Source organism: Eschrichtius robustus, chromosome 3 (genome assembly GCF_028021215.1).
Source record: "Eschrichtius robustus isolate mEscRob2 chromosome 3, mEscRob2.pri, whole genome shotgun sequence".
NCBI classification, from domain to species: domain Eukaryota; kingdom Metazoa; phylum Chordata; class Mammalia; order Artiodactyla; family Eschrichtiidae; genus Eschrichtius; species Eschrichtius robustus.
In genome coordinates, this window is record NC_090826.1 from 20009974 (window position 1) to 20028630 (window position 18657).

An 18657-nucleotide genomic window follows, 5' to 3' on the forward strand; every position below is an offset into this window, starting at 1 on the left:
CCAAGCCTGGCCCAATCGGATATAGCCCAAGGCTGTATCGAGGGCGGGATTGGTTCCTCAGCTGGGGAAGCAGAAAGGGGCGGGGCTTTATCCCGAAACCTGTGGCTGCTGGCTGACGGAAGTGAGGTGGAGACTCGGAAAAGTTGTTGTCGCAGGAAGTCTGGGGGAAAAACGCTACCGGGTGATGGCGGCAAAGGCTAAGGCAGAGGAGGTGGGTGGGGCTGGTCTTGCCCAGCGGTTGGGAGTGTAGGGGCGTTTGCGGCTAGACGAAGAGGCAGTGCCAGGGGGTCAGAGAAGGGGCCGCAGACACTGTGGGGTCGGGGTCGGCGGTGAGGGCGCCCGGCCTGTCGGGAACCGCGGGGAATCACCTGGGCCGTCCGGGAAGAAGCCGAACCGGCCCCGCCTCTAGCTTGTCCTCCGCCGCAGGTGCCGGTGGACGGCGCAGGGGAGCAGCACCCCACTGCGGCGGCCGAGGAGTTGGCCGCCCAGAAGCGCGAACAGAGACTGCGCAAATTCCGGGAGCTGCACCTGAAGCGGGTGAGTCGCCCCAGAGGCCAGCTGAGACCTGTCACGTGGCCAGGCCCGTGCGCGTTTGTGGAGGGACGAGGAAGCCGCACCAGCGCGTGTGACAGACCTGCAGAGCTGCATGAAAGTTCGGTCCCGGTGGTTCTCAACCTGGCATCACACTGAAGTCACTCTGAGAACTTTTAAAAGCTAGACATGCTTAGGCCTCACTTCCAGGGTGTCTGATTTGATCAGTTTCTAAACACATTGTTATTTTTTTAAGCATCCTCTCCCCGCACCCTCCTCTCAGCTCAAGTGATTCTGTCAAACCTTTCTTTTTATGGAGGGGGATACCGTGGACCAGAAATGGAAGGTAACTTGTCTGTTGTCACGCAGCAAGTTGGCGTCATTCATCCAAAAACAGCCCCTCCCCTAATGGCCTCTAGTGTGCTATAGCCAACTATCAACGGATGGTGTGGATACAGCGGTAAATATGGTAAGGCTTCTGCCCAGTTATGGAGGCAGATCCATAACCAATAACTACTTCACGACTTGGTAAATGGTATGTTAGAGGGAGGAACAAAGTGCCTCAGAAGTGCGGAGAAGAAGACTGACAACTAGAGACTAAGGTGACAACTAAGCTGCTTGAAAAATGGGTAGGATATTATCAGACGAGTAAAGGAGTTGGGGGAAGTGGTATAGAGCAGTAGGAACGAGAGCAAAGGAAAAGTCCTCATTAGGATAGGAGGTCAGTAGGCAGCTGGAGACAAGAGGTATGTGTGAGGACGGTAGTTATCACTATTTGCCCAGAAAAACGCAATCTAAAAACTAGTGGGACATACTTAATTCACTTGAAATATTGTAAAAAAAAAAAAAAAAGGAGGCCAGATGATATGTGAAGAAGCAATGATATAATTCAAACATCCCCTTTTTGCAATCTTTAATGAGTCACTGGATCACAGTAAGTGGCTGTGAACATCACAAAAAGGATGAAATCAGAGATTATGTGTCTCCTGATAGAAGTATGTAGCACCAGTTTCATATAAGTAGACTTGCTAAAAATAAATCTAACCTGAATTGGGGACTTCCCTGGTGGTCCAGTGGTAAAGAATCTGCCTTAAAATGCAGGGGATGCGGGTTCAATCCCTGGTCGGGGAACTAAAATCCCACATCCCACATGCCACGGGGCAACTAAGCCTGCGCGCCACAACTACTGAACTTGCGCACCTCAACTAGAGCCCGTGTGCCGCAAACTACAGAGCCCCTGCGCTCTGGAACCCGTATGCCACAACTAGAGAAGAGAAAACCCGCACACCACAACTAGAGAAGAGAAAACCCACACGACGTTAGAGAGAAGCCCGCGCACCACAACGAAAGATCCTGCATGCCTCAACGAAGATTCCGCATGCCGCAACTAAGACCCGACACAGCCAAAAATAAAATTAAATAAATAAATAAAAAATAAATCTTAAAAAAAAATAAATCTAACCTGAATTGGATGAAGCCACTAGATCTACTGACCAATTTACAGGAAATACAGGGGTCAAAAAATACGTTATAGGACATTATAGGGAGGCAACTAGCAGATACCACTTTGGGAAACAATAGGACAGTCAACACAGTCATTTTCACACTCCTCAAAAAAGCAATGGGTAAAAAAGATGGAAAAGGAAACTATACATTAAATAAACCTTAAGAGGTGTACATACATATTGACTAATCGCAACATGTGGGACTCGTCTGAATTCCAATTCAAACAAACTAAAAATAATAATGAGGGCTTCCCTGGTGGAGCAGTGGTTAAGAATCTGCCTGCCAGTGCAGGGGACACGGGTTCGAGCCCTGGTCTGGGAAGATCCCACATGCCGCGGAGCAACTAGGCCTGTGAGCCACAACTACTGAGCCTGCACGTCTGGAGCTTGTGCTCCGCAACAAGAGAGGCTGTGATAGTGAGAGGCCCGCGCACCGCGATGAAGAGTGGCCCCCACTCGCCGCAACTATAGAAAGCCCTTGCACAGAAACGAAGACCCAACACAACCAAAAATAAATGAATAAATAAATAAATAATAAAAATAAAGGAATTCCTTTAAAATAATAATAATAATAATAATGAACACTTATGAGGCCATCAGGAAAATGTGAACACTGACAAGATATTTGATAATAAGGAATTATTTGGGGAGTGTGCTGATGGTATTGTGGTTAAAGAGATACTACAATATTATAGGTAGAAAAGAAAACCAGCTAGAAATCAGGAAATTTGGGTTCTTGGCCTAACTCTGCCACTAACTCTGTCACCTAAAACTTTCTGGACTTCATAGATAATAGAATTAGATTGTAGTCCTTCTCATACCACCTTCATGGTTTATACTGTAAGTGTGACCACCTGTCCACTTGCTCAGTGTTTTTATTTTTTTAATAAATGTATTTTATTTTTGGTTGTGTTGGGTGTTCGTTGCTGCACGTGGGCTTTCTCTAGTTCTGGCGAGCGGGGGCTACTCTTCGTTGCGGTGCGCAGGCTTCTCATTGCGGTGGTTTCTCTTGTTGCGGAGCATGGGCTCTAGCCACGCGGGCTCTAGAACGCAGGCTCAGTAGTTGTGGCACACGGGCTTCGTTGCTCTGCGGCATGTGGGATCTTCCCGGACCAGGGCTCGATCCCGTGTCTCCTGCATTGGTGGGCGGATTCCTAACCACTGTGCCACCAGGGAATGCCCCCTCTGTTTTTAAAGGGAGACTAAAGGAGGTGTTAAGATAGGTGTTTTTAGAGGTGTTAAAACTGAAACTTTGTCTTCAACCCAATCTGAATTAAAAAAAGAATGAGAAATGGAATCACTTTCTCAGTATGTGACTATGTCATTCAGTAGTATCTAAAATCATCTCAAGGACCTCTGTACAGTAGAACTCATAGTTTGGGAAATGCTATTTCAATCCAATCCTAAGCGACTTGCTTACATCACACAGCCAGGGAGTAGTCAAATCAGTATATTTCTCAGGCCTTCTTACTCCCAAACTATTGCTCTTTCCATCTTTATCACATGGTTCCTTGAAGGCAGTAAAATAATACTTAAAGGTATAGGTATTGGTGTTTACCTCTCTTCCCCCTACATGAAATCTCTTCAGTACAAACACACTCGCACACAAACTTCTCCAGTGGCTCCCTTCCTTTCAGGATAAAATCCATAAGTCCATTTTCGATGGCCTACCATACAAGAAGATAGGTAACATTTATTTGGATTTGTTTCCATACCTCTGCTGACAAACTTTGTGTCCTGGTGGTAGAATGAAGCTCGAAAATTAAATCACCAGGAAGTTGTGGAGGAAGGTAAAAGACTTAAATTACCTGCAAATTGGGAAGCTAAGAAAGCTCGTTTGGAATGGGAATTGCAGGAAGAAGAAAAGAAAAAAGTAAGTGCACTCCTGCCACCTTCATAAGCTGTGTATTCAAATATTATATTGTGTTTTGTTGAGGCGGTATATTGCATGGTAGTTAAGCATTAAGCATTCCAGCTCTGGTTTCCTCATCTGTACCTTAGAGAGTTGTGAGAATAAAATATGTAAGACATTTACAACACTGCCTGGCACATAATTACAGCCACATAATGGATATTAGGGTAAAAGGTTAAGCTACAGTAACAAAAGCTCCAACAATAAGAAAAGATAAAGCTCATGAGTCTCTCCTGTATCAGTTCCCAGTTGAGCAGCCCAAGTCACCTGGCCTGATGCAGCTGCAAGGGACGTTGAGAAATGGGCGGCCATGAGCCCAGAAAGGAGGGGAGAAAGGATTTTGATGGACACCTAATGTGTCCCCCACAGCTATTTTTGGTGTCAGTTTTATAGATGTATTATTTCTTACAGATATAGCAGATTCCACAATTTTCTTTGTAAACTGGCCACTTTACTGTCTTGATGGCAGTCTTTAGGCCTTTGATTTGAAAGGAATTAAGGAATTGTATAAGGCAATAAAGCTAATGTTTTTTCCCCTCGTTTTAGGAATGTACAGCAAGAGGGGAAGACTATAAGAAAGTGAAGTTGAGAGGAGAGAAGATGGCGGAAGAGTAAGACGCGGAGATCACCTTCCTTCCCACAGATACAGTAGAAATACATCTACACGTGGAACTGCTCCTACAGAACACCCACTGAACGCTGGCAGAAAACGTCAGACCTCCAAAAAGGCAAGAAACTCCCCCCGTACTTGGGTAGGGCAAAAGAAAAAAGAAATAACAGAGACAAAAGAATAGGGATGGGACCTGCACCAGTGGGAGGGAGCCGTGAAGGAGGAAAGATTTCCACGCACTAGGAAGCCCCTTCGCGGGCAGAGACTGCGGGTGGCAGAGGGGGGAAGCTTCGGAGCCACGGAGGAGAGCGCAGCCACAGGGGTGCGGAAGGCAAAGCGGAGAGATTCCCGCACAGAGGCTCGGCGCCGAGCAGCACTCACCAGCCCGAGAGGCTTGTCTGCTCACCCGCCGGGGCGGGCGGGGCTGGGAGCTGAGGCTCGGGCTTTGGTTGGATCGCAGGGAGAGGACTGGGGTTGGCAGCGTGAACACAGCCTGAAGGGGTTAGTGCACCACAGCTAGCCGGGAGGGAGTCCGGGAAAAAGTCTGCAGCTGCCGAAGAGGCAAGAGACTTTTTCTTCCCTCTTTGTTTCCTGGTGCGTGAGGAGAGGGGATTCGGAGCGCCGCCTAAACGAACTCCAGAGATGGGCGCGAGCCGCGGCTATCAGCGCGGACCCCACAGCAACAGGGGCGCAGAGGAAAAAACGGAGAGATTCCCGCACAGAGGCTCGGCGCCGAGCAGCACTCAGCAGCCCGAGAGGCTTGTCTGCTCACCCGCCGGGGCGGGCGGGGGCTGGGAGCTGAGGCTCGGGCTTCGGTTGGATCGCAGGGAGAGGACTGGGGTTGGCAGCGTGAACACAGCCTGAAGGGGTTAGCGCACCACAGCTGGCTGGGAGGGAGACCGGGAAAAAGTCTGCAGCTGCCGAAGAGGCAAGAGACTTTTTCTTGCCTCTTTGTTTCGCGGCGCGCAAGGAGAGGGAATTCAGAGCGCCGCCTAAACGAACTCCAGAGACGGGCGCGAGCCGCGGCTATCAGCGCGGACCCCAGAGATGGGCGTGAGACGCTGGGGCTGCTGCTGCCGCCTCCAAAAAGCCTGTGTGCGAGCACAGGTCACTCTCCACACCGCCCCTCCCGGGAGCCTGTGCAGCCCGCCACTGCCAGGGTCCCGTGATCCGGGGACAACTTCCCTGGGAGAACGCACTGTGCGCCTCAGGCTGGTGCAACGTCACGCCGGCCTCTGCCGCCTCAGGCTCGCTCCGCCTCCTCTGTACCCCTCCCTCCCCGCAGCCTGGGTGAGCCAGAGCCCCCGAAGCAGCTGCTCCTTTAACCCCGTTCTGTCTGGGCGGGGAATAGACGCCCTCAGGCGACCTACACGCAGAGGCGGGTCCAAATCCAAAGCTGAACCCCGGGAGCTGTACGAACAGAGAAGAGAAAGGGAAATCTCTCCCAGCAGCCTCAGAAGCAGTGGATTAAAACTCCACAAACAACTTGATGTGCCTGCATCTGTTGAATACCTGAATAGACAACGAATCATCCCAAATTCAGGAGGTGGAGTTTGGGAGCAGGATATATTAATTTTTCCCCTTTTCCTTTTTTTGTGAGTGTATATGTATATGCTTCTGGGTGAGATTTTGTCTGTATAGCTTTGCTTTATAATAGCTTTATTTTACTTCACTATATTATAGCCTCTTTCTTTCTTTCTTTCTATTTTTTCTCCCTTTTACTCTGAGCCGTGTGGACGAAAGGCTCTTGATGCTCCAGCCAGGCATCAGGGCCGTGCCTCTGAGGTGGGAGAGCCAACTTCAGGACACTGGTCCACAAGAGACCTCCCAGCTCCACGTAATACCAAATGGCAAAAATCTCTCAGAGATCTCCATCTCAACATCAAGACCCAGCTTCACTCAACGACCAGCAAGCTACAGTGCTGGACACCCTATGCCAAACAACTAGCAAGACAGGAACACAGCCCCATCCATTAGCAGAGAGGCTGCCTAAAATCATAAGGCCACAGACACCCCAAAATTCACCACCAGACGTGGACGAGCCCACCAGAAAGACAAGATCCAGCCTCATCCACCAGAACTCAGGCACTAGTTCCCTCCACCAGGAAGCCTACACAACCCACTGAACCAACCTTACCCACTGGGGGCAGACACCAAAAACAACGGGAACTACAGACCTGCAGCCTGTGAAAAGGAGACCCCAAACACAGTAAGATAAGCAAAATGAGATGACAGAAAAACACACAGCAGATGAAGGAGCAGGGTCAAAACACACCAGACTTAACAAATGAAGAGGAAATAGGTAGTCTACCTGAAAAAGAATTCAGAATAATGATAGTAAGGATGATCCAAAATCTTGGAAATAGAATAGACAAAATGCAAGAAACATTTAACAAGGACGTAGAAGAACTAAAGAGGAACCAAGCAATGATGAAAAACACAATAAATGAAATTAAAAATACTCTAGATGGGATCAATAGCAGAATAACTGAGGCAGAAGAAAGGATAAGTGACCTGGAAGATAAAATGGTGGAAATAACTACTGCAGAGCAGGATAAAGAAAAAAGAATGAAAAGAACTGAGGACAGTCTCAGAGACCTCTGGGACAACATTAAACGCACCAACATTCGAATTATAGGGGTCCCAGAAGAAGAAGAGAAAAAGAAAGGGACTGAGAAAATATTTGAAGAGATTATAGTTGAAAACTTCCCTAATATGGGAAAGGAAATAGTTAGTCAAGTCCTGGAAGCACAGAGAGTCCCATACAGGATAAACCCAAGGAGAAACATGCCAAGACACATATTAATCAAACTGTCAAAAATTAAATATAAGGAAAACATATTAAAAGCAGCAAGGAAAAAACAACAAATAACACACAAGGGAATCCCCATAAGGTTAACATCTGATCTTTCAGCAGAAACTCTGCAAGCCAGAAGGGAGTGGCAGGATATACTTAAAGTGATGAAGGAGAAAAACCTACAACCAAGATTACTCTACCCAGCAAGGATCTCATTCAGATTCGATGGAGAAATTAAAACCTTTACAGACAAGCAAAAGCTGAGAGAGTTCAGCACCACCAAACCAGCTTTACAACAAATGCTAAAGGGACTTCTCTAGGCAAGAAACACAAGAGAAGGAAAACACCTACAATAACAAACCCAAAACATTTAAGAAAACGGGAATAGGAACATACATATCGATAATTACCTTGAATGTAAATGGATTAAATGCTTCCACCAAAAGACACAGGCTGGTTGAATGGATACAAAAACAAGACCCATATATATGCTGTCTACAAGAGACCCACTTCAGACCTAGAGACACATACAGACTGAAAGTGAGGGGATGGAAAAAGATATTCCATGCAAATGGAAATCAAAAGAAAGCTGGAGTAGCAATTCTCATATCAGACAAAATAGACTTTAAAATAAAGACTATTACAAGAGACAAAGAAGGACACTATATAATGATCAAGGGATCGATCCAAGAGGAAGGTATAACAATTGTAAATATTTATGCACCCAACATAGGAGCACCTCAATACATAAGGCAAATACTAACAGCCATAAAAGGGGAAATCGATAGCAACACAATCATAGTAGGGGACTTTAACACCCCACTTTCACCAATGGACAGATCATCCAAAATGAAAATAAATAAGGAAACACAAGCTTTAAATGATACATTAAACAAGATGGACTTAATTGATATTTATAGGACATTCCACCCAAAAACAACAGAATACACATTTTTCTCAAGTGCTCATGGAACATTCTCCAGGATAGATCATATCTTGGGTCACAAATCAAGCCTTGGTAAATTTAAGAAAATTGAAATCGTATCAAGTATCTTTTCCGACCACAACGCTATGAGACTAGATATCAATTACAGGAAAAGATCTGTAAAAAATACAAACACATGGAGGCTACACAATACACTACTTAATAACGAAGTGATCACTGAAGAAATCAAAGGGGAAATCAAAAAATACCTAGAAACAAATGACAATGGAGTTACGATGACCCAAAACCTATGGGACGCAGCAAAAGCAGTGCTAAGAGGGAAGTTTATAGCAATACAAGCCTACCTCAAGAAACAGGAAACATCTCGAATAAACAACCTAACCTTGCACCTAAAGCAATTAGAGAAAGAAGAACAAAAAAACCCCAAAGCCAGCAGAAGGAAAGAAATTATAAAGATCAGGTCAGAAATAAATGAAAAAGAAATGAAGGAAACAATAGCAAAAATCAATGAAACTAAAAGCTGGTTCTTTGAGAAGATAAACAAAATTGATAAACCACTAGCCAGACTCATCAAGAGAAAAAGGGAGAAGACTCAAATCAATAGAATTAGAAATGAAAAAGGAGAAGTAACCACTGACACTGCAGAAATACAAAAGATCATGAGAGATGACTACAAGCAACTCTATGCCAATAAAATGGACAACCTGGAAGAAATGGACAGATTCTTAGAAATGCACAAACTGCCGAGACTGAACCAGGAAGAAATAGAAAATATGAACAGACCAATCACAAGCACTGAAATTGAAACTGTGATTAAAAACCTTCCAACAAACAAAAGCCCAGGACCAGATGGCTTCACAGGTGAATTCTATCAAACATTTAGAGACGAGCTAACACCTATCCTTCTCAAACTCTTCCAAAATATTGCAGAGGGAGGAACACTCCCAAACTCATTCTACGAGGCCACCATCACCCTGATACCAAAACCAGACAAAGATGTCACAAAGAAAGAAAACTACAGGCCAATATCACTGATGAACATAGATGCAAAAATCCTCAACAAAATACTAGCAAACAGAATCCAACAGCACATTAAAAGGATCATACACCATGATCAAGTGGGGTTTATCCCAGGAATGCAAGGATTCTTCAATATACGCAAACCAATCAATGTGATACACCATATTAACAAATTGAAGGAGAAAAACCATATGATCATCTCAATAGATGCAGAGAAAGCTTTTGACAAAATTCAACACCCATTTATGATAAAAGCCCTGCAGAAAGTAGGCATAGAGGGAACTTTCCTCAACATAATAAAGGCCATATATGACAAACCCACAGCCAACATTGTCCTCAATGGTGAAAAACTGAAACCATTTCCGCTAAGATCAGGAACAAGACAAGGTTGCCCACTCTCACCACTATTATTCAACATAGTTTTGGAAGTGTTAGCCACAGCAATCAGAGAAGACAAAGAAATAAAAGGAATCCAAATCGAAAAAGAAGAAGTAAAGCTGTCAGTATTTGCAGATGACATGATACTATACATAGAGAACCCTAAAGATGCTACCAGAAAACTCCTAGAGCTAATCAATGAATTTGGTAAAGTAGCAGGATACAAAATTAATGCACAGAAATCTCTTGCATTTCTATACACTAGTGACGAAAAATCTGAAAGTGAAATTAAGAAAACACTCCCGTTTACCATTGCAACAAAAAGAATAAAATATCTAGGAATAAACCTACCTAAGGAGACAAAAGACCTGTATGCAGAAAATTATAAGACACTGATGAAAGAAATTAAAGATGATACAAATAGATGGAGAGATATACCATGTTCCTGGATTGGAAGAATCAACATTGTGAAAATGACTCTACTACCCAAAGCAATCTACAGATTCAATGCAATCCCTATCAAACTACCACTGGCATTTTTCACAGAACTAGAACAAAAAATTTCACAATTTGTATGGAAACACAAAAGACCCCGAATAGCCAAAGCAATCTTGAGAACGAAAAATGGAGCTGGGGGAATCAGGCTCCCTGACTTCAGACTATATTACAAAGCTACAGTAATCAAGACAGTTTGGTACTGGCACAAAAACAGAAATATAGAACAGTGGAACAGGATAGAAAGCCCAGAGATAAACCCACACACATATGGTCACCTTATCTTTGATAAAGGAGGCAAGAATATACAGTGGAGAAAAGACAGCCTCTTCAATAAGTGGTGCTGGGAAAATTGGACAGGTACATGTAAAAGTATGAAATTAGAACACTCCCTGACACCATGCACAAAAATAAACTCAAAATGGATTAAAGACCTAAGTGTAAGGCCAGACACTATCAAACTCTTAGAGGAAAACATAGGCAGAACACTCTATGACATACATCACAGCAAGATTCTTTTTGACCCAGCTCCCAGAGAAATGGAAATAAGAACACAAATAAACAAATGGGACCTAATGAAACTTAAAAGCTTTTTCACAGCAAAGGAAACCATAAACAAGACCAAAAGACAACCATCAGAATGGGAGAAAATATTTGCAAATGAAGCAACTGACAAAGGATTAATCTCCAAGATTTACAAGCAGCTCATGCAGCTCAATAACAAAAAAACCAACAACCCAATCCAAAAATGGGCAGGAGACCTAAATAGACATTTCTCCAAAGAAGATATACAGATGGCCTACAGACACATGAAAGAATGCTCAACATCATTAATCATTAGAGAAATGCAAATCAAAACTACAATGAGATATCATCTCACACCGATCAGAATGGCCATCATCAAAAAATCTAGAAATAATAAATGCTGGAGAGGGTGTGGAGGAAAGGGAACACTCTTGCACTGTTGGTGGGAATGTAAATTGATACAGCCACTATGGAGAACAGTATGGAGGTTCCTTAAAAAACTACAAATAGAACTACCATACGACCCAGCAATCCCACTACTGGGCATATACCCTGAGAAAACCATAGGTCAAAAAGAGTCATGTACCAAAATGGTCACTGCAGCTCTATTTACAATAGCCAGGACATGGAAGCAACCTAAATGTCCATCGACAGATGAATGGATAAAGAAGATGTGGCACATATATACAATGGAATATTACTCAGCCATAAAAAGAAATGAAATGGAGGTATTTGTAATGAGGTGGATGGAGTTAGAGTCTGTCATACAGAGTGAAGTAAGTCAGAAAGAGAAAAACAAATACAGTATGCTAACACATATATACGGAATCTAAGGAAAAAAAAAAAAAAGGCCATGAAGAACCTAGTGGCAAGACGGGAATAAAGACACAGACCTACTAGAGAATGGACTTGAGGATATGGGGAGGGGGTGGGGTGAGATGTGACAGGGTAAGAGAGTGTCATGGACATATATACACTACCAAATGTAAAATAGATAGCTAGTGGGAAGCAGCCGCATAGCACAGGGAGATCAGCTCGGTGCTTTGTGACCACCTAGAGGGGTGGGATGGGGAGGGTGGGAGGGAGGGAGATGCAAGAGGGAAGAGATATGGGAACATATTGTATATGTATAACTGATTCACTTTGTTACAAAGCAGAAGCTAACACACCATTGTAAGGCAATTATACTTCAATAAAGATGTTTAAAAAAAAAGAAAGTGAAGTTGCTAGAGATCAGTGCAGAAGATGCAGAAAGATGGGAGAGGAAAAAGAGGAGGAAAAACCCCAATCTGGGATTTTCAGGTAAAAATAGCTTTTACTTTATTGAATGGGCCTATTAATAGCTCATTTAACAAGTCTAATAATGCCCCACCCAACATCTAAAATAGTATGGGTTCTCATTTTTTCAGATTATGCTGCTGCCCAATTACACCAGTATCATAGGTTGACAAAGCAGATCAGACCTGACATGGAAACATATGAGAGACTGAGAGAAAAGCAGTAAGTTGATGTGATTTAAAAGCATACATTATGTATGTTACTGGAAGGCCTTGAATTTAAGAGTGCTGATTCTGGAGCTTTGCTTCCTGGCCTCAGGTCCTGGCTCCACCACTTAGTAGCTGTGTCACACAATTTTTCTCTGTTTCCTCATCTGTAAATAGGGAATAACAACAGTGCCCACCTCACAGGGTTATTATCAAGATTAAATAAATTCATACAATGCCCTCAATCAGTGCTTGGCACACAGAAAGCACTGTATATGTATTGGCTATTATTTATCATGATTATTACTGTTGCTATTACCCTTATCCACAGGTGAGGGACACAGTAATACTTTCTTTCATCATGCACGGTAAACAATGCTAAACTGCACTCCTTACCTAATTATGTAAGACAGGTACTGTGCTAAAGATCAAGACTGTTTTAATAGTGATAGTGTAGAGAGTGGAGAGGGCTGTAAATTGTGCCCTCAATTGAGCATGTTACTAAGCTCTCCCACTGTACGAACTTCGTTAATTCCATTAACCTGTGGTCCTCAGCCAACTCATTTGGGCTTTGGAGGTTTGTTTTTGTTTTTGTTTTTGTTTTGGCCACGCAGCATGCAGGATCTTAGTTCCGGATCAGGGATCGAACCCACGCCCCCTGCAGTGGAAGCATGGAGTTTTAACCACTGGACTGCCAGGGAAGTCCCAGGAGTAGATATTTCTTAAATATCTTTTTTTTGGTCTGAATTCTATTTCTTTGCAATCAAATATCTCAAAGTTTTCCACTTTTGACCACTAAACGTTGTCCACTTCTGAAGGTATAGGATCTTTTTTCGTGTTACTCACCACTTCACTCTTTTTCAGTGGAGAGGAGTTCTACCCAACATCTAACAGTCTTCTTCATGGAACACATGTGCCTTCCACAGAGGAAATTGATAGGATGGTCGTAGACTTGGAAAAGCAGTAAGTACTACAAATGCAGCCTAAAGTTTTAGTAGTGATTCATGCTTTATAACAAAATTAACTATATGGTCTTGAAGTGTAGCAACTGGATTGAAGTTAAGGAACATTTGAATTATTAGTATGAAGAATGGTCCCATTCACCACCACTTTTATATGTGTGTGGGTTTTTTTTTAACATTTTTATTGGAGTATAATTGCTTTACAATGTGTTAGTTTCTGCTGTATAAAAAAGTGAATCAGCTATATGTATACATATATCCCATATCCCCTCCCTCTTGCGTCTCCCACCCTTGCTCTCCCACCCTTCTGGGTGGTCACAAAGCATCAAGCTGATCTCCCTGTGCTATGCAGCTGCTTCCCACTAGCTATTTTACATTTGGTAGTGTATATATTTCAGTGCTACTCTCTCACTTCGTCCCAGCTTACCCTCCCCCCACCCCACTCCCCTCCTCAAGTCCATTCTCTACATGTGTCTTTATTCCTGTCCTGCCCCTAGGTTCATCAGAACCATTTTTTTTTAGATTCCATGTATGTGTGTTAGCATGCAGTATTTTTTCTTTCTGACTGACTTTGCTCTGTATGACAAACACTAGGTCCATCCACCTCAAATAACTCAAATTTCATTTTATGGCTGAGTAGAATTCCATTGTATACATGTGCCACGTCTTCTTTATCCATTCATCTGTCGGTGGATACTTACGTTGCTTATATGTGTTTTGAATGGGGTTATACTAGGCAGAATCTAGAGTACGTGTAAAAATTCTCTCAACGTAATATATCACCACTCATATTTCAGCGTGAACCTGGGTAATTTCCCAAACTTCAGACCAGATCATCTGATGATACTGTTAACTTACAAGATTAAATTCAAGGAGAATGCTCATTGAACATATATCCTTGTAGGATGCTTTCTAAAGATATTGCTTTCAGTCTTAACTATTAAGAACAAAAAGGAGGGACTTCCCTGGTGGCACAGTGGTTAAGAATCCACCTGCCAGTGCAGGGGGCATGGGTTCGATCCCTGGTCCGAGAAGATCCCACGTGCCGCAGAGCAACTAAGCCCACGAGCCACAACTACTGAAGCCCGCGGTCCTACAGCCCATGCTCTGCAACAAGAGGAGCCACCGCAATGAGAAGCCCGTGCACCACAACGAAGAGTAGCCCCTGCTCACCGCAACCAGAGAAAAGGCCGCGCACAGCAACGAGGACCCAACACAGCCAAAATTAAATAAATAAATAAATTTATTTTTAAAAAAAGAAAAGGAAAGCAGCTTTGAATTCTGTATATTTGTTTCCATTACAGAATTGAAAAACGGGACAAATACAGCCGGAGATGTCCTTATAATGATGATGCAGATATTGACTACATTAATGAAAGGAATGCTAAATTCAACATGAAGGCAGAAAGATTCTATGGGAAATATACAGCTGAAATTAAACAAAACTTGGAAAGAGGAACAGCTGTCTAATCTCCTTCAGGAACTGTTCTGACTGCCAAATTGTACCAGTAAATCAGGACTCTTTCCTTTTATAATTTGTAAAGACATGTTTTACAAATCTGTGTATTTTCATACTTATATATTTATTATTCATTTGTTTTAGAAAAATCTTTTATTTCTGTGTTTAAAGTGTGTGCTTAATGTGTGCACTCTGCTAGGCTTAAAATCCTTAGATACGAACACAAGTCATCATCATGCTGAAATCTGTCATACATTTGACTTGACCTGGAGTTGAACTTGGGAGCTTCAGAGGTGAGATGCTAAATTGGCACTAATTCTTCTTATAAGCTGTGGTAGGTCGTGAAAGGAAGGCAGTGGTCACTGGAAATTCAACCTAATCCCTCCCTGCTCCAAGAGGTCACAATTAGCAGGTGCTTGCCTGTCCCATGTTCTATCCCATAGCCCAGGTCCATTTATGGGGCAAGCATAGAGGGTGGGAGACTGATTCTCCAATAGCATTTTACAAATATGCCATCCTTCAAAAAGCAAATATCCCTTGGAAGAAGGTTAAGTTAAAACACTTGGTGAAAGTATTATTAAAATATACATAATACAATCTTTTTTTTTTAAAGGCTAACTGGAATTCTAACCTTATTTCAACTGTAACTAAAAAATTAGGACATGTGATTTTAGTAGTAATTATGGGAAACAGACGATAGAAAACCTGAAGTCAGGAGTATCCCATGAAAGTGAAGATTATTTGTGCCATGTTATGTGAATAAAAACATGCCTAGGATTGAGATCAGTATAAGCTGGGCACACTTATTGATCAATGAGTAGGAAGCTCTGATTTAGCTAATGACGGGCTTATAAAGATGGTAATATAAATGCTAATAAAGGTATATTCAATGTACTGTGAATAGGGAAATTTTAACATTGTGGTACAGTCATACAACTATAGAATGAGACAGATCTAACATGAATAGATGCTCTTACCTATATAAAGAGAGGTTTGTACAGGCATAGAAAAAAAATCCAGGATGTGCACCATACTATTTACAGTGATTGCTCCTAGGGAATGGGAACAGAGGTGGTAATTTTACTTATTTTTTAAAATAATTTGACACAAATACACACCCATGCTGCCCAATCTTATCAAGAGTAGTAACATGCCAGTAGTTTTTTCTTCTCCTATATTTTCAAAGAAACATTTAATAATACCTTTCTATTAAGGGAAAAGGAGGGGAGGGAAAAATTAATAGGTCTACAAAGACATCATACTGACTTGGGTTTAAAGGACAAATAAGATTTCCCCAGAGGAGAAAAGCACTCCCAATAGCCAACCAAAAAAAAGATGTCAGTATGATCTGAAGACTACTCTGAAGGTGACTAGGTGGATGGTAAAAGCCACTAATTCAAACAGGCAATACTGTAATAAGCTCAGTATAGGAAAAGTTCATTTTGAAGAGCTGAGGCAAGCATTGGAAACTAGAGTTCAGAAATTGATACTCTTCAGTTAGTAGATGGTAGTTAAAGGCAGAGTGGAGGAAATTAGCAAAAGAGCTTGTAGAGGGAGTAGGCTAAGGATAGAATCCTAACAGTGGGCAAAGGACAGAAAGCCACTGTAGATAATGGAAGAGGTCAAAGAAAAGAAGACAAATGCATGGAAATCTCTGCCTGAATGACAGAAAAATTTGAGAAAGGACTCCATAAAGAAATAGTGAAAAGTGAGCCCTCATAAGAACAAGTTTTATTTTGCTAGGTAAGCTTAATAAGTGCTTCAGCAAAGAAAACCAAAGGACAGCATGCTGTGGTTAGTTCAGTAATCATGGCTTCTCTAGAAAAAAAGCAAAGCATTACACACCTGAACCTACAATCTAGGGCTGTGCTTTCCAAAATGGTAGCTACCCACCGTTATGTGACTAGTGATCATCTGAAATGTGACTACGGCAAATTGAGGTGTGCTTTAAGTGTAACATACACACTGAATCACACCACCTACCCAAAAAAAGTAAAATATCACTTTTCTACATTATATGTTTAACTATTTTAACATCTACTGGGGTAAAAAACGAATTCACCTTTTTACTTTTCATTGAAGCTCTCCTTTCTATTGGACAGCACTAAATCTAGTCTCTTGGTACAATTTCTCACTGTCAGCGCCTGCTTGCTATATTGTTCACGGGTTATGTAATGACGTGGTATCACACCTCGGCAACTGCATCCCACTTATGTAATGACAGGCAGTCTGGGAATAGGCACGAGTTATCTTCTGTGTTACAAAGCCTAGGAGAGACTGAACACAGTTGTCCTGGCCACACCCAAACAACAAGGTCAGGTTAGACAAGGACTGACAGGACTTCATGGGGTGATTATGAAAAAAAAAAAATGGAGAAAGTGTACATTCTTTTCAGGATACTGGGTAGTAAAAAGAAAATGAACTAATAAAGAAAGAGAAAATAGGCAAGTCTCAAGGCCAAAGGAAAAGACCACTGTAGAAGTGAAATCTCAGAAGTGGCACATATCCATAGTAACTAGCCAAACCTCTTACATAAGGTCATAATCAAAGCAGGTGCTTTTCTGTTACCAGCTAAGTGAAGGTGAAAATGATCTTAGCATTATGTCATCAAATCATTGCAGAAGTCTCCCTTACAAGGATATCCTTGAGTTCTATAACTTTACTATAGTAATAGAAATTATATGTCCAGGAATGTATATATCCAAGTCTAAATTTGTACATTTAAATTTTTCATAGGGTCAAATTTAAGAGCAGCTCTTATCCAATACAATGTTCTACCATAGAAGTATTCTATTATCTGCACTTTCCAGTAAGTGGTTACTTAAAATTCAGTTCCTCAGTCATACTAGCCAACTTCTCAAGTGGTCAATAGCCACAGTGGCTGGTGGCTGTCTTAATGGGAAATGCAGGTAAAATACTGGACAGCACAGCTTTAGTTAATACAGTATTACATTCCACTTCAGGATTCTTCACCATCTTTTTGAAGTCAACTTCTACTTACAAATTTAGGACTTAAGCCTGCTCATCTATTATCTAATTTCTGGGTGTTTGTCTTTTCCCAGGTTTTTTGTCTTGCTTCTAATATTCTCCTCATCCTATTCTCTAACTTGTTATCCCTGCCTATTGGAAGTCTATTTCATTATTTCCCAAACTAAAGAGTCTGTTCAAAATTATGGCAAGATTCCAAGGAGTAGAAAAAGAAAAACATTCAAGCAATCAATAGTACCCACCCCCATCACTAAAATAAAACCTCATGCATGTTTTTGGTCTACTAGGATTTTTATTTTTTGCTTAGGTTCTAGCAAGACATGTTTTGTTGCTAAAGCCTAGCACATAGGCAAAATAAATTCATTAAGCTGGCATTTTACGTTTTATCCAAACATTTGATCTATTAAGTCAAATTAACACTTGGAGAGACCATCTAAAACTGGCTTAAATCTTCCTAGTTTTGGTATCCACTAGTATGTATTAACAGGCAAAACCACAAAAATCCATAATCAGCTAACTTTTAAACCAACTGCCCAGACCTTTCAGTTAAGTGTAACATTCATCTCTAAATTTTTATGTGCTTAGTTAAGGTCTTTCCCAGCTAGAGTAAGAAGCAATGAAGAATTTCAAATCAATGAATACTTTTTAAAACATAATAAGAAAAAAATGCAACAAAACCTCTGATTTTATAGCCCAATGAGGCATTCTGTTTCAACCCTTCTCTGGCTGAGTTTCCTGCCGTGAAGCTCAATTCTTCCAGGACAACACTATGCCAGTATTCTCTTAAGTCTTAGGCCAAACTTCCCAAATTTTAATGATTATCTACATCAACCGGGAGTACTTTACAAATCAGCTTCTAATTCAGTTCTGGGGTAGATGTGAGATTCAGCATTTCTCACAAACTCTCAGGTAAGATCACTGAGCCCTATGCTGTCAGTCCACGGATTTGGATCTGGGATTAGCAAGGCTTTAAACAAGAGATACCACCTCATTCTTCGTCATTAAATAAAAACCCATTATGTAAAATATACACAATAAAAACAAA

At 41.9% G+C, this 18657-nt stretch overlaps 1 protein-coding gene across 1 annotated transcript; it reads left to right on the top strand.

Annotated features, from left to right (window-relative positions):
* Positions 1–142: 142 nt before the first annotated feature.
* LOC137761972 (pre-mRNA-splicing factor SYF2-like) lies at positions 143–14743 on the top strand. The gene is made up of 8 exons (XM_068539185.1): positions 143–211; positions 427–537; positions 3784–3909; positions 4495–4527; positions 11934–12021; positions 12129–12219; positions 13068–13166; positions 14470–14743. Exons 1-8 carry the CDS (start codon positions 185–187, stop codon positions 14633–14635), a joined length of 741 nt encoding a protein of 246 aa, XP_068395286.1. The 5' UTR covers positions 143–184; the 3' UTR covers positions 14636–14743.
* Positions 14744–18657: the final 3914 nt, after the last annotated feature.

What these genes read in the sequence shown, in the direction of transcription:
- LOC137761972 (XM_068539185.1), top strand. Translation starts at nt 185, where the DNA reads ATGGCGGCAAAGGCTAAGGCAGAGGAG. An exon ending in CCCCAATCTGGGATTTTCAG is followed by an intron (nt 12,022 to 12,128) that starts GTAAAAATAGCT and finishes TCATTTTTTCAG; the next exon opens with ATTATGCTGCTGCCCAATTA. An exon ending in GAGAGACTGAGAGAAAAGCA is followed by an intron (nt 12,220 to 13,067) that starts GTAAGTTGATGT and finishes ACTCTTTTTCAG; the next exon opens with TGGAGAGGAGTTCTACCCAA.